General features: G+C 34.6%; 1 protein-coding gene across 2 annotated transcripts in view; it reads left to right on the top strand.

The window, feature by feature from the left end:
* sl (small wing phospholipase C gamma 1) overlaps positions 1-15,829 on the top strand; it is a 159,130-nt gene that overhangs the window by 124,224 nt on the left and 19,077 nt on the right. For both annotated transcript variants that reach the window (XM_089095325.1, XM_089095326.1), the window contains exons 16-17: positions 6,738-6,852; positions 12,409-12,548. In XM_089095325.1, coding sequence (XP_088951451.1) covers positions 6,738-6,852; positions 12,409-12,548 — 255 coding nt within the window. The remainder of the gene's footprint in view (positions 1-6,737; positions 6,853-12,408; positions 12,549-15,829) is intronic.

Here is a 15,829-nt window from a genome sequence, read left to right as displayed (position 1 = left end):
GGCCAGTCGTAAAACTCAGTTTGGAGAAGGAAGGGAGCTGAAATATTACGCTCACAAGCTCTAGTTCTTCAGCTGTTGCGTTGATCAGCGTTGCGCTGTTATATTTCTCCAGGGCATAACTTAAAACCCTTGCCCTGAGAGTTGTGGGGGAGTGTCCTCCTTAAAAATATATTTCTATTTGGAAATCAACTACGCTGAACTCACAATTTTGATTAGATGTGTTTGGGGGAATGATGAGCGTGGGGGGCTAGTTGCCCTCCAATCACTTTCGACTATTAAAAAGGGCACTAGCCACTCAAGTTTCCAATCGATTGAGCCCTTTTTGAAGTTTCTGCGACGACTCCTTCGATACGAAGTGCCAAACGAATAGAAATTAAAATAAATAACCGAGTCAAAGTCAAAACGAGCAGAAATTAACGTAAGTTGGGCTTAAAACCCCTATGCCTTCCCAAGGCCAGAACAAAATTTGCACTTCACTCTAAAAAATACAAATGAATTTGCATTGTCAGTTTGATATACATATACTGATATTTAGTAATCAAAATGTTAATATTATTTGATTTATTAAAGTTAGAAAAGTAAAAACATTTATATTTTTTCTGTAAAGTGCAAATTTTGTTATGGCCTTGGGAAGGCATAGGGGTTTTGAGCCCAACTTATGTTAATTTCTGCTCGTTTTGACTTTGACTCGGTTATTTATTTTAATTTCTATTCGTTTTGGGTTTCATTTATTTATCGATGCTGATTTGTGGTAATTTCGCGCTTGGTAAATTATTTGATTTTATTTTTGCTCATTTTTTGGTTAATGGAGTTCTTTACTTTTCTTCGAAAAACTTATTTTTTGGAAAAAGGTTTTTTTAATTAATCTGTTTGAAAGACCGTCATACAAAAGGATAAAAAAATGGAGTATGAACAAAAGAAAAATGATTAATAGAAAAAACAGTAAACGCAAAGCAAACAGCTAAAAGCATAGCGAACACTTTAATAATATTCAGAGTCGGTACCAAGAACAAACTTCAGTAACTGAATAAATACAAACACTTGAAACCACAAAAGTACTGCTCTGAAGACCAAAGATAAATAGGGTTTTTTAACGAATTAAATAAAAAAAACAAGTTTTTTTTTTTTACTGAAAGTAAGGACCGACGTTAAAACTTAAAACGAACAGAAATTATTCCGTATATGAAGGGGGCTGTCCCCTCCTCAACGTCTCGCTCTTTACGCTAAAGTTTTTTATTGTTTAAAAAAATAAAGTTGTAGGAAAGTTAAACTTTAGCGTAAAGAGTGAGGCGTTGAGGAGGGGACAGCCCCTTTCATATACAGAATAATTTCTGTTCGTTTTAAGTTTTAACGTCGGTCCTTACTTTCAGTTAAAAAAACTAGTTTTTTTATTTAATTTTTGAACATTTTTGAATTAATACAGGTCCTGATTTTGGCTCACCGTAAATGAAAATTCAAAACCAAATTTGCATATTGATTATACTTTTATTTGGTTAAATGGCTTTCTCGAACGTTGTTTAATTTTATTTACGAACGTTTTTATTAGTAATAAATATACGTAACTTACGAATTAACTTATGTAACGAATTTCCATATTCACATATTTTTAATACGTATATTAGGGGGTTCGCTCCCTAGTCAATGCCTCGCTCTTTACGCTAAAGTTCGAATTTTTTTCCAATTCTTTAAAAATGACCCCTTAATCACAAAGGTCGTTAATTAGAATAACTAGCTCTTATGAAAGTACTAAAAAATATTTGGCTTAAAGAGCGAGGTATTGACTAGGGGGTAAACCCAATCATATACGTAATATTTTCTTCTCGTTTTAAGTTTTGATGTTGCTCCTTACTTTCAGTTGAAAAACTTGTTTTTTTTAAGATAATTTCTGATCTTTTTTTTAAATAATGCTGGGAAATCCGGCCCCCCTTCATAGCAATGTCCCTTCCCACATGAAAACTTCCTCAGTGTAAAGATCCTCCCACATAACCCCAGACCCATCCCCCCCACTACCAGAAACCCCCCCCCCCTGAAAACGTCTATATACTTCCCAATAACTATTACTATATGTTAACATTGGGTAAAATTCATAAATTTCAGCCCTCTCCCGGGGACTTCTGGGAATTAAATAATCCTAAAAGATATAGTTATCATATTTTTGACAATGCTGAACAAAATGGCTATCTTAAAATTTTGATCGGGTGACTGGGAAAAAAATGAGCGTTGGAGGGGGCCTAGGTGCCCTCCATTTTTTGGTCACTTAAAAAGGGCACAAGAACTTTTAATTTCCGTTCCAATGAGTCCTCCCACGATATTCTAGGACCACTGTGTCGATACGATCACCCCTGAAAAAAACCAAACAAACAAAAAACAAATAAACACGCATCCGCGATCTTTCTTTTGGCAAAAAATACAAAATTCCACATTTTTGAAAATAGTAGCTTGAAACCTCTACAGTAAGGTTCTCTGATACGCTGAATCTGATGGTGTGATTTGCATTAAGGTTCTATAACTTTTAGGGGGTCTTTTCCCCTTTTTTCGAAAATCAGCCAAATTTTCTCAGGCGCGTAATTTTTGACGGGGAGGACTAAACTCTGATGAAACTTATATATTTGAAATCAGCTTTAAAATCTGATTCTTTTGATGTATCTGTTGGTATCAAAATCCCGTTTTTTAGAGTTTTGGTTACTATTGACCCGGGTCGCTCCTTACTTACAGTTTGTTACCAAGAACTGTTTGATATGAAATGCAGAAACTTGCTTTATCCAAGAAAATAATAGGGTAAAAAAGCTGAATTCTCTATCGATATAGGAACGGTTGGGGCAGGGAGGGGAGGGGGATGGGAGGAGGGAATGGATAAGATATTTCTAGAAGCAGCAGGAGACTGATGGGAGTTTCGGTTTATCAGAATTCGTAGAAATTTTTCGAAAGATGATGTGTAGAAAATAAAGTAGTAGTGATTTTGAAAGAAGAAGGTGGCTGAAACATAGCTGATTCATGCGAAAGGATGCATAAGAAAGAGCGACACGACGTTCGATATTAGCTAATAAGAGTGGTTGTGTATTTTTTTTTAAGTAATTAATCAAAAAAACTTGTTCCACAAAATAAGTTTTTCAAAGAAAAGTAAAGAACTCCATTATACAAAAAATGAGCAAAAATAAAATCAAATAATCTACCAAGCGTGAAACTACCACAAATCAGCATCGATAAATAAATGAAACCCCAAAAACGAACAGAAATTACAATAAATAACCGAGTCAAACTCAAAACGAACAGAAATTAACATAAGTTGGGCTCAAAACCCCTATGTCTTCCCAAGGCCAGAACATAATTTGCACTTTACTGACAAAAAATACAAATGAATGTGCATTGTCAGTTTAATATACATTTACTAATATTTATTAATCAAAATGTTAATATTTTTTGATTTATTAAAGTTATAAAAGTAAAAAAATTTATATTTTTTTTTCAGTTCGGGAAATGGTGGGCGTGGAAGGGGTGTTAGTTGCCCTCCAATCACTTTCGACTATTAAAAAGGGCACGAGCCACTCCAATTTCCAATTGAATGTCGAAGTTTCTACGACAACTTCTTCGATACGAAGTGCCCTGCTCTAAAGGGGGAAAAAATAAATAATACATTGTGCCAACATCGTTCTTATATGCCCCCAGGGCATAACTTAAAACCCTTGCCCTGAGGGTTGTGGGGGAGTGTCCTCCTCAAAATATATTTTTTATCTGGAAATCAACTACGCTGAACAAAATGGCTATCTCAAAATTTTGATTGGATGTGTTTGGGGGAATGACGGGCGTGGGGAGGCTAGTTGCCCTCCAATCACTTTCGAATATCAAAAAGGGCACTAGCCACTCCAATTTCCAATTGAATGAGCCCTTTTTGAAGTTTCTATGACAACTCCTTCGATACGAAGTGCCCTGGTACAGAAAAAAAAAAATAATACATTGTGCCAACATCGTTCTTTACTTAGGCAGCGCGATTGCGCTGCCTATGATTGGAGAGACTAAGATGAATCATGACATCATGTGGCTTGGTCATGGTGAAACAAAGAGGAATTTCATCTAGTGGAGCTTGGTTCCCGTCGATGAATACAATTTGAGACTTTTCGTTTTTAAGTTCGAGCCCAAGCCTTGAACACTTTTAATGTAGTAATGTGTAAAGTTTGCTAGTGCGCTAGATAGCATGATGCAAATTTAAATTGTCGTCTGCACAACAGACTAGTGACAAATTAAGACCGGTTAGGATGAAGGACAAGGGAGTAGCAGATTACGCATAAGGAACTCCATTGTTGAAAAGGAAGGGGATGAAAGTGCACCTTGACACCCCAATAAAAAATATTGGGAAATGCTGGATAAGGTAGGTGGGTGCACTTAAGTGCAGTCAGCTTCAGACAATGAATGACGTACTAGTCGATTTTAAAACGAGAATACTTAAGAGCTCTAATGTATGAATGAACTAATCCCGAGTTTTGCTACTTGGAGAAGCATAGCGGCGTGAATCAATAAGTCAAAATTCTTAAGCACGTCGTGACAAGCTAAGACGAGAGTTTTCCCTTAAGTTTCAGCATCGATCGAGTGAAATTTTGGAGAAGTGGGGGCATAGCCAAGGCATGATTGGAATCTGAAATGGTATGGTGGGATATAGCTCTTCGCATTCCGATGGTCGATGACAAACAGTTTGAAAAGCTTGTAGAAAGCAGTAGTTACCTTTAATGAGCTGGAGTGTCGAGTATTGGGCGCCCTGTTTGCCTCTCTTTGGTATTGGAGTGTGATCTCCGACCTCGAACAGGAAAAGAGTGGATAACAAACTGCTTGGACAACAATCACTTACATTAAGATAGCAATGTGGTTAACCTGCAGCTCACTACTATTGCAAGCGTCAAGAGCACCAACCCCATCAACAACGGAAAACTTGTTACCTTTAGACGTAAGATTTCTCGCACCACAGAAACAACCAAAATAGCACGAAGCACAAAATCTTCTATTTTGTGCTTTGTGATTTTGTGCCTTTGATCAAAATCCTTGATCAAAGGCTTTGAATCAAAATCAAAGCCATCAAATTTTTTTTCATATTCAGATTGAAGAATGGCATTTGAAGGCGAGAAACCAGCAGAGAAAAATGGATTCCGCTCGGAATGAGTAATATCTTGAGTAGATAGCCAGGTGCCGGTAGAGGGGGTACCCCTCAAAACGTTTCTCCAAAAGTAAGTTTGTGACTGAGAAGCTTCCTGTGACGTGATCTCGGCAATTTGGTTCATAAGGACGATAATTCTTTTGAAAATTTTATTTTGGTAGAAGGCTGTTTACCGGAAACCCAGCCAGAACGAGGGGAGCCATAATTCTTACCAGGATTTGGATTCCCTCCAAGCTTCAACAAGGTTTGGATTGTTTGACCAATGTTTATTGACATCCCAACAGAAACTTTGGAGAGGTGCAGCGGCTTTGCCTGTACACTCTAGGGCATGGTAAGTCTGTGCAAGACACACAGGATGGCGCTCAATTCACTTTACCATTTCAAAATGAAATATATCAAGTTCAATAAATGAATTTCGATTTTTCTTTCCAGAATTGCAAAATTAAGTCAAAATGAATTTCTAATCTTTAGACTATGTAGTAAAAAAAAAGTACATTCATTAACAAAAACGATATGTTTTAAAATGACAAAGTGGTTGTGCGCATCAAAAGCCTGTTATTTTCTTTACATTGGCTTGTGGGCGTGTCATAAGCAGTGGAGTGAATCATGAATTTTTGCAAGAAAAAATCCATAACAGGTCTATAAACTTCACATAGAACATTTTTTTGGCCCCGGGTAAACTGGGCCCATGAATGACTAGGCTCGGACAAGGAACTGACTTAAAGGAAAGAAAAAAAAAGAGATATAGATATTAGAAGGTGGTTTGACAGTTGGAGGTCAATAACCACGTGGACATGTAACATTTAAATAAATGTAGAAGAAATGGCGTAGTCAGTGTTTGACACTTAATTTGAATGGTGTATATAAGTATGATCGAGGTCTCTCCATAGGATCCTATGCCAATCATTGAAAATACTGGGACAAACAGATGCACTGGATCGGAATTTGGAAATATTAGAAGATTCGAAAATAAGTCTATATTGCCAGACATGTTCATGGCGCTCGTGGGTGCTTCATAGGGCTCGGGGAGATTTTGCTGAAATGTTTTCAATGGGAATTATCTAAAGATAATCTTAGGTATTCCTTTGAGTAGCCAGAAAACTCTACGAAAAATAGTGTTCGTTCCCAGCAAAGTAAAGGGCAGAGTAAAGAAAAGTAAATAGCAATAATCTGTCAATTAAGAACTTCACAAAACAGAAATTAAATAATCTTTTTACGGTCATTTTTGCTAACATTTCCAAATATTACACTTACGGGTTTTTGGCAAGGGGAGAAGGTGCACGAATTTTAAGTATGCACTCCAAATAGCTCAACTTTACACAATCTAAAGAAAATTATTCTCCTTTGAGATCTATTTTAAAATTTAAGTTTAGGGAGGCCACGTCCCTGTCGAATTTACCAAAACAATATCCCAGCTGATTCTCCAACGACTACAGGACGGACAAACCAATTTAACAACATGTTCTGTCTACGGTTTCAGTGCATGTATATTTATTTGAATATTTATCTTTACTTTTATTTATGTTAATTTTATTTATCTTTATTTATTTTGCTTATTTAATTTATGTATATGATATCTATATTTATTTTATAGATAATAGCTGCCCGTCACCTCCCCAAGTCTGGCCGAGGTGTTGTTAGCCCCTATGTAGAAGTTGAAATATGTGGCTGTGAACAAGACAATGATCGATATGTCACGAGAACTATATGTGAGCTTCATTTTATCTCCTTATAATTTTAGTTAGTAATCAACTAGTTTATTTGAAGAGAAAATACTTGTTTATTATCAAATAGTTCGTGGTAACGAACTAAAGTTAAGGAGCGACCCGGCTCAATAGTAACCGAAACTCAAAAACGAATACCAATAAAAGGAAAATACGAGTGCTCAAAATTTTTATACCAATAGTTATATCAAAAGGATCGGCTTATTATTCTGATTTCAAATATATAAGTTTCATTAAGTTTAGTCTTACCTATTAACAGCTGCGAGCCTGAGAAAATTTGCATGATTTTCGAAAAAGGGGAGAGACACCCTCTAAACGTCATATAATCTTAATGAAAATCCCACAATCCGATTCAGCGTATAGGAAAAACGTGCTGTAGAGGTTTCAAGTTCCTATCTGCAAAATGTGGAATTTTGTATTTTTTACCACAAGAAAGATCACGGCTGCGTGTTTATTTATTTTTTTACTATTATTATTATTTTTTTTCTCCAGGAATGATCGTATCGACCCACTGGTCCTAGAATATCATGATAGGGGTCATTTGAACGGAAGTTAAAAGTTCTAGTGCCCTTTATAAGTGACCAAAAAGACTGGAGGGTAACTAGGCCCCTTCCCCCGCCCCTTTTTTTCCCCAAAAATTTACGATCAAAATTGTGAGATAGCCATTTTGTTCATCATAGTTTAAAGGTCCAATAACTATGCCTTTGGATATAATTTGACCTCCCTCCCCCCCTCCACAGCCCCAGGGGAAAGGTCTTTAAGTTATAAAATTTGTCCATTGTTTACGCATAGTTTTCATTATTGGGGAGCATGCGTACATTTTAGGGTGGGGGCGGGAATGAATTTTCTACCGGATGTTTTTCCACAGGGAATTTCCATGGGGAGGGAATTTTCTAGGGGGTGAACTTGTCAGGGGAAATTGTACACTGGGGGAATTTGCCAGAATTCCTATACAAGATTATTTTGATATGTCTTGCTTTCTCTTTTCCGTCTCAATTTTACGCGTGGAATAGTTAAGGATAATTGTCCTTGGTAAATTTTCACCAGGATTAAATTGCCTAGAGGATATTTCCTTGGGAGGGTGTTTCTCCGTGAAGGTGGGGCCAAATCTCCTGGCATTATTTAAAAAACGATCAGAAATTAAATGAAAAAAACAAGTTTTTTTTTTAAATTAAAGTAAGGAGCAACATTAAAACTTAAAACGAACAGAAACTATTACGTATATGAATTGGATTGCCCCCTCCTCAACACCTTGCTCTTTACGGTAAAGTTTGAATTTTGTCCCAATTCTTTAAGAACGACTCCTGAAACACAAGAACAATAAGAAGCTTTTTCCTGGCTGCGAAATGTATGTGATGCGATATGAAAAGTAGCCAAGCCCTGAATATGTGCAAAAACATGATGAGTCGTGATTGGTGCAGATTTGTATTAAATTGGTGCAGATGAGCAAGTCCTGGTCCGACGCAAAAGTAATCCAATTCAAAGTGACGCGGTGCACAAACAAATCATGCCACGAATCAGTCTAGCAACGGGCTAATTCTTGACTCGGTGGAAAAAACAAGTTAAATTCAGATGGTGGAACTAATTTGCAAAATTGGATAATCACAGCATTACGGTCATCTCCATTTCAATGTGCTGTAAGACTGACACTGCTGAAATAAATGTAGCTTCCTCAGTGCTGTCTTTCTAATGCCAATTCGTGAATCCTTGATCGAATTGACAATTCATAAAATTGCTGGAACAAATTCAACAGATTGCTTTAAAATTACCAATTTACGTTTTAGAAAATTATTTAGGTGTCAATTTTATGCTCTTTTCAACAGCATGGATTAGGAAGGAATCGTGTTGAGAATCAGTATTATGGAAACAGTCAATTTTTCTTAATTGAAAAGAAAATACCGCTCAAACTTTCAGAAATTCTTTTTATTTATTTTTACATAATGTATTTGAATTTATTTGTCATGGGTTAATTTGTCATGGGTTCACCATTTGTCATTTATTGGTCATGTGATCTTTAATGTCATGTGATTTTTGTCATGTGATAATGTATTTGAATTTATTTTTCATGGGTTTATAATTCAACTTCAGCATTCAATTCAATTTCTGTTGGTTTTATATTTCATTTATCCATTCATAGTAATTCCTGTTCGTTTTTTGTTTAATTTTTTAGATGCGATTTCCTCTCGTTAAGCCGATAATGAGCATACCCTTCCATGTTTCTTGATACAAAAAAAAAACAAATTAAAAAGTAAAATAAATAGCAACAATATGTTAAGATGAAAAATTTAGAAGTATATCACCTTCCTGAATATGAGCTTTTTTTGGAAAACTGTTTTTAAATTGATATAATAAAAAAAAGAATTGATGGTGTTGCAAACCTTGCTATGCAAAAGAACTGCATGGGGAAGTCCGTTTTTTTTATTTTTAGAAAATGTTTTTTTTTTTTCAAATTCCTTATTTTGATCAGAACCTTTACTCTTTTGAAATCAAATGCCTGGTTTTTAAGCCGATAATGAGCATACCCTTCCATGTTTCTTGATACAAAAAGAAAAAAAAAATTAAAAAATAAAATAAATAGCAACAATATTTTAGGATGAAAAAATTAGAAGTATATCACCTTCCTGAATATGAGCTTTTTTTTGGAAAACTGTTTTTAAATTGATATAATAAAAAAAAGAATTGATGGTGTTGCAAACCTTGCTATGCAAAAGAACTGCATGGGGAAGTCCGTTTTTTTTTATTTTTAGAAAATGTTTTTTTTTTAAAATTCCTTATTTTGATCAGAACCTTTACTCTTTTGAAATCAAATGCCTGGTTTTTAAGCCGATAATGAGCATACCCTTCCTTGTTTCTTGATACAAAAAGAATAAAAAAATTAAAAAATAAAATAAATAGCAACAATATGTTAGGATGAAAAAATTAGAAGTATATCACCTTCCTGAATATGAGCTTTTTTTTGGAAAACTGTTTTTAAATTGATATCCGCTTAATCGTAACCCGATACTGTTTGTAGTTTGAAAGCATACGAATTGCTTCTTTGATGTTTTCATATAATATAGTTCAACTTGGGGACTTTAAGAATGGCAATACTCTTCGGAAGAAAATTTTTCACCTTCTTGATCAGAACCTTTTGATCAGAACCTTTTCCATGTTTCTTGATACAAAAAAAAAAATAAAATAAAATAAATAGCAACAATATTTTAGGATGAAAAAATTAGAAGTATATCACCTTCCTGAATATGAGCTTTTTTTTGGAAAACTGTTTTTAAATTGATATAATAAAAAAAAGAATTGATGGTGTTGCAAACCTTGCTATGCAAAAGAACTGAATGGGGAAGTCCGTTTTTTTTATTTTTAGAAAATGTTTTTTTTTTCAAATTCCTTATTTTGATCAGAACCTTTACTCTTTTTAAATAAAATGCCTGGTTTGTAAGCCGATAATGAGCATACCCTTCCATGTTTCTTGATACAAAAAAAAAAAAAAATTAAAAAATAAAATAAATAGCAACAATATGTTAGGATGAAAAAATTAGAAGTATATCACCTTCCTGAATATGAGCTTTTTTTTGGAAAACTGTTTTTAAATTGATATCCGCTTAATCGTAACCCGATACTGTTTGTAGTTTGAAAGCATACGAATTGCTTCTTTGATGTTTTCATATAATATAGTTCAACTTGGGAACTTTAAGAATGGGAATACTCTTCGGAAGAAAATTTTTCACCTTCTTGATCAGAACCTTTTGATCAGAACCTTTTCCATGTTTCTTGATACAAAAAAAAAAAAAAATTAAATAAATAGCAACAATATTTTAGGATGAAAAAATTAGAAGTATATCACCTTCCTGAATATGAGCTTTTTTTTGGAAAACTGTTTTTAAATTGATATAATAAAAAAAGAATTGATGGTGTTGCAAACCTTGCTATGCAAAAGAACTGCATGGGGAAGTCCGTTTTTTTTATTTTTAGAAAATGTTTTTTTTTTCAAATTCCTTATTTTGATCAGAACCTTTACTCTTTTGAAATCAAATGCCTGGTTTGTAAGCCGATAATGAGCATACCCTTCCATGTTTCTTGATACAAAAAAAAAATAAATTAAAAAATAAAATAAATAGCAACAATATGTTAGGATGAAAAAATTAGAAGTATATCACCTTCCTGAATATGAGCTTTTTTTTGGAAAACTGTTTTTAAATTGATATCCGCTTAATCGTAACCCGATACTGTTTGTAGTTTGAAAGCATACGAATTGCTTCTTTGATGTTTTCATATAATATAGTTCAACTTGGGAACTTTAAGAATGGGAATACTCTTCGGAAGAAAATTTTTCACCTTCTTTATCAGAACCTTTTGATCAGAACCTTTTCCATGTTTCTTTATACAAAAAAAAAAAAAAAATTAAATAAATAGCAACAATATTTTAGGATGAAAAAATTAGAATTATATCACCTTCCTGAATATGAGCTTTTTTTTTGGAAAACTGTTTTTAAATTGTTATAATAAAAAAAAGAATTGTTGGTGTTGCAAACCTTGCTATGAAAAAGAACTGCATGGGGAAGTCCGTTTTTTTTTATTTTTAGAAAATGTTTTTTTTTTCAAATTCCTTATTTTGATCAGAACCTTTACTCTTTTGAAATCAAATGCCTGGTTTTTAAGCCGATAATGAGCATACCCTTCCATGTTTCTTGATAAAAAAAAAAAATAAAATAAATAGCAACAATATGTTAGGATGAAAAAATTAGAAGTATATCACCTTCCTGAATATGAGCTTTTTTTTGGAAAACTGTTTTTAAATTGATATCCGCTTAATCGTAACCCGATACTGTTTGTAGTTTGAAAGCATACGAATTGCTTCTTTGATGTTTTCATATAATATAGTTCAACTTGGGGACTTTAAGAATGGCAATACTCTTCGGAAGAAAATTTTTCACCTTCTTGATCAGAACCTTTTGATCAGAACCTTTTCCATGTTTCTTGATACAAAAAAAAAAAAAATAAAAAAATAAAATAAATAGCAACAATATTTTAGGATGAAAAAATTAGAAGTATATCACCTTCCTGAATATGAGCTTTTTTTTGGAAAACTGTTTTTAAATTGATATAATAAAAAAAAGAATTGATGGTGTTGCAAACCTTGCTATGCAAAAGAACTGCATGGGGAAGTCCGTTTTTTTTATTTTTAGAAAATGTTTTTTTTTCAAATTCCTTATTTTGATCAGAACCTTTACTCTTTTGAAATCAAATGCCTGGTTTTTAAGCCGATAATGAGCTTACACATCTTGATACAAAAAAGTGCAAAGAATAACAACAATATATTCAGATGAAAAAATTTAGAAGTAAATCACCTTCATTTATTTCTTCTTTCCTTCCAATCTGAATCCCCCCTAGTATTTTTATTGTTTTTTTTTACATATCGTGCTACTTATACGTGCTACTTTTACATATCGTGCTACTTATACGTGCTACTTTTACATATCGTGCTACAGTACTTATACAAAAGTAATGTTGGAATGACCTGCATGTAATTTAGTACTCTCTTTTTAGCTGACAACGGATTGAATCCCAAGTGGGATTATGAATGTGAATTTGAAGTGGTTAATCCGGCTTTAGCCTTGATCAGGTTTTGTGTTTATGACGTTGATATGTTTGGAGATCCAAATTTTTTAGCACAATCCACATATCCGGTAAGTACTAGTCGATCATTTTGATAGAGGGGAGGGGCTTCTGAAGTTTTCTCCTCATTTGCTTTCATGATATGTGTTTTAAGGCGATGCGGTACCATAAATTATCATCCTGTCTCGTCCATAATTTTTTTTTTTGTAGTTTGTGTGGCCAAATTATTTAGAATTGATTGAGCGATTTTGATAGAAGGGAGGGGCTTCTGAAGTTTTCTCCTGATTTGCTTTCATGATATGTGTTTTAAGGCGATACGGTACCTTAAATTATCATCCTGTCTCGTCCATAATATTTTTTTGTAGTTTGTGTGGCCAAATTTTTAGAATTGATTGGGCGATTTTGATAGAGGGGAGGGGCTTCTGAAGTTTTCTCCTGATTTGCTTTCAGGATATGTGTTTTAAGGCGATGCGGTACCTTAAATTATCATCCTGTCTCGTCCATAATATTTTTTTGTAGTTTTTTGGGGCCGAATTTTTAGAATTGATTGGGGGATTTTGATAGCGGGGAGGGGCTTCTGAAGTTTTCTCCTGATTTGCTTTCATGATATGTGTTTTAAGGCGATGCGGTACCTTAAATTATCATCCTGTCTCGTCCATAATATTTTTTTGTAGTTTGTGTGGGCAAATTTTTAGAATTGATTGGGCGATTTTGATAGAGGGGAGGGGCTTCTGAAGTTTTCTCCTGATTTTCTTTCATGATATGTGTTTTAAGGCGATGCGGTACCTTAAATTATCATCCTGTCTCGTCCATAATATTTTTTAGTAGTTTGTGTGGCCAAATTTTTAGAATTGATTGGGCGATTTTGATAGAGGAGAGGGGTTTCTGAAGTTTTCTCCTGATTTGCTTTCATGATATGTGTTTTAAGGCGATGCGGTACCTTAAATTATCATCCTGTCTCGTCCATAATATTTTTTTGTAGTTTGTGTGGTCAAATTTTTAGAATTGATTGGGCGATTTTGATAGAGGGGAGGGGCTTCTGAAGTTTTCTCCTCATTTACTTTCAGGATATGTGTTTTAAGGCGATGCGGTACCTTAAATTATCATCCTGTCTCGTCCATAATATTTTTTTGTAGTTTGTGTGGCCAAATTTTTAGAATTGATTGGGCGATTTTGATAGAGGGGAGGAACTTCTGAAGTTGTCTCTTGATTTGCTTTAATGATATGTGTTTTAAGGCGATGCGGTACCTTAAATTATCATCCTGTCTCGTCCATAATATTTTTTTGTAGTTTGTGTGGGCAAATTTTTATAATTGATTGGGCGATTTTGATAGAGGGGAGGGGCTTCTGAAGTTTTCTCCTGATTTGCTTTCATGATATGTGTTTTAAGGCGATGCGGTACCTTAAATAATCATCCTGTCTCGTCCATAATATTTTTTTGTAGTTTGTGTGGTCAAATTTTTAGAATTGATTGGGCGATTTTGATAGAGGGAGGGGCTTCTGAAGTTTTCTCCTGATTTGCTTTCAGGATATGTGTTTTAAGGCGATGCGGTACCTTAAATTATCATCCTGTCTCGTCCATAATATTTTTTTGTAGTTGTTTGGGGCCGAATTTTTATAATTGATTCGGCGATTTGGATAGCGGGGAGGGGCTTCTGAAGTTTTCTCCTGATTTGATTTCATGATATGTGTTTTAAGGCGATGCGGTACCTTAAATTATCATCCTGTCTCGTCCATAATATTTTTTGTAGTTTGTGTGGGCAAATTTTTAGAATTGATTGGGCGATTTTGATAGAGGGGAGGGGCTTCTGAAGTTTTCTCCTGATTTTCTTTCATGATATGTGTTTTAAGGCGATGCGGTACCTTAAATTGTCATCCTGCCTCGTCCATAATATTTTTTAGTAGTTTGTATGGCCAAATTTTTAGAATTGATTGGGCGATTTTGATAGAGGTGAGGGGATTCTGAAGTTTTCTCCTGATTTGCTTTCATGATATGTGTTTTAAGGCGATGCGGTACCTTAAATTATCATCCTGTCTCGTCCATAATCTTTTTTTGTAGTTTGTTTGGTCAAATTTTTAGAATTGATTGGGCGATTTTGATAGAGGGGAGGGGCTTCTGAAGTTTTCTCCTGATTTGCTTTCAGGATATGTGTTTTAAGGAGATGCGGTACCTTAAATTATCATCCTGTCCCGTCCATAATATTGTTTTGTAGTTTGTGTGGCCAAATTTTTAGAATTGATTGGGCGATTTTGATAGAGGGAGGAACTTCTGAAGTTTTCTCCTGATTTGCTTTCATGATATGTGTTTTAAGGCGATGCGGTTCCTTAAATTATCATCTTGTCTCGTCCATAATATGTTTTAGTAGTTTGTGTGGTCAAGTTTTTAGAATTGATTGGGCGATTTTGATAGAGGGGAGGGGCTTCTGAAGTTTTCTCCTGATTTGCTTTCATGATATGTGTTTTAAGGCGATGCGGTACCTTAAATTATCATCCTGTCTCGTCCATAATATTTTTTTGTAGTTTGTGTGGTCAAATTTTTAGAATTGATTGGGCGATTTTGATAGAGGGGAGGGGCTTCTGAAGTTTTCTCCTGATTTGCTTTCAGGATATGTGTTTTAAGGCGATGCGGTACCTTAAATTATCATCCTGTCTCGTCCATAATATTTTTTTGTAGTTTTTTGTGGCCGAATTTTTAGAATTGATTGGGCGATTTTGATAGCGGGGAGGGGCTTCTGAAGTTTTCTCCTGATTTTCTTTCATGATTTGTGTTTTAAGGCGATGCGGTACCTTAAATTATCATCCTGTCTCGTCCATAATATTTTTTAGTAGTTTGTGTGGGCAAATTTTTAGAATTGATTGGGCGATTTTGATAGAGGGGAGGGGCTTCTGAAGTTTTCTCCTGATTTTCTTTCATGATATGTGTTTTAAGGCGATGCGGTACCTTAAATTATCATCCTGTCTCGTCCATAATATTTTTTAGTAGTTTGTATGGCCAAATTTTTAGAATTGATTGGGCGATTTTGATAGAGGAGAGGGGGTTCTGAAGTTTTCTCCTGATTTGCCTTCATGATATGTGTTTTAAGGCGATGCGGTACCTTAAATTATCATCCTGTCTCGTCCATAATATTTTTTTGTAGTTTGTGTGGACAAATTTTTAGAATTGATTGGGCGATTTTGATAGAGGGGAGGTACTTCTGAAGTTGTCTCCTGATTTGCTTTCATGATATGTGTTTTAAGGCGATGCGGTACCTTAAATTATCATCCTGTCTCGTCCATAATATTTTTTTGTAGTTTGTGTGGCCAAGTTTTTAGAATTGATTGGGCGATTTTGATAGAGGGAGGGGCTTCTGAA

This window comes from Artemia sp. Qi Xiang Cuo, chromosome 10 (genome assembly GCF_049724085.1).
Source record: "Artemia sp. Qi Xiang Cuo chromosome 10, ASM4972408v1, whole genome shotgun sequence".
NCBI lineage: Eukaryota > Metazoa > Arthropoda > Branchiopoda > Anostraca > Artemiidae > Artemia > Artemia sp. Qi Xiang Cuo.
This window is presented reverse-complemented; position numbering and strand designations above follow the sequence as displayed.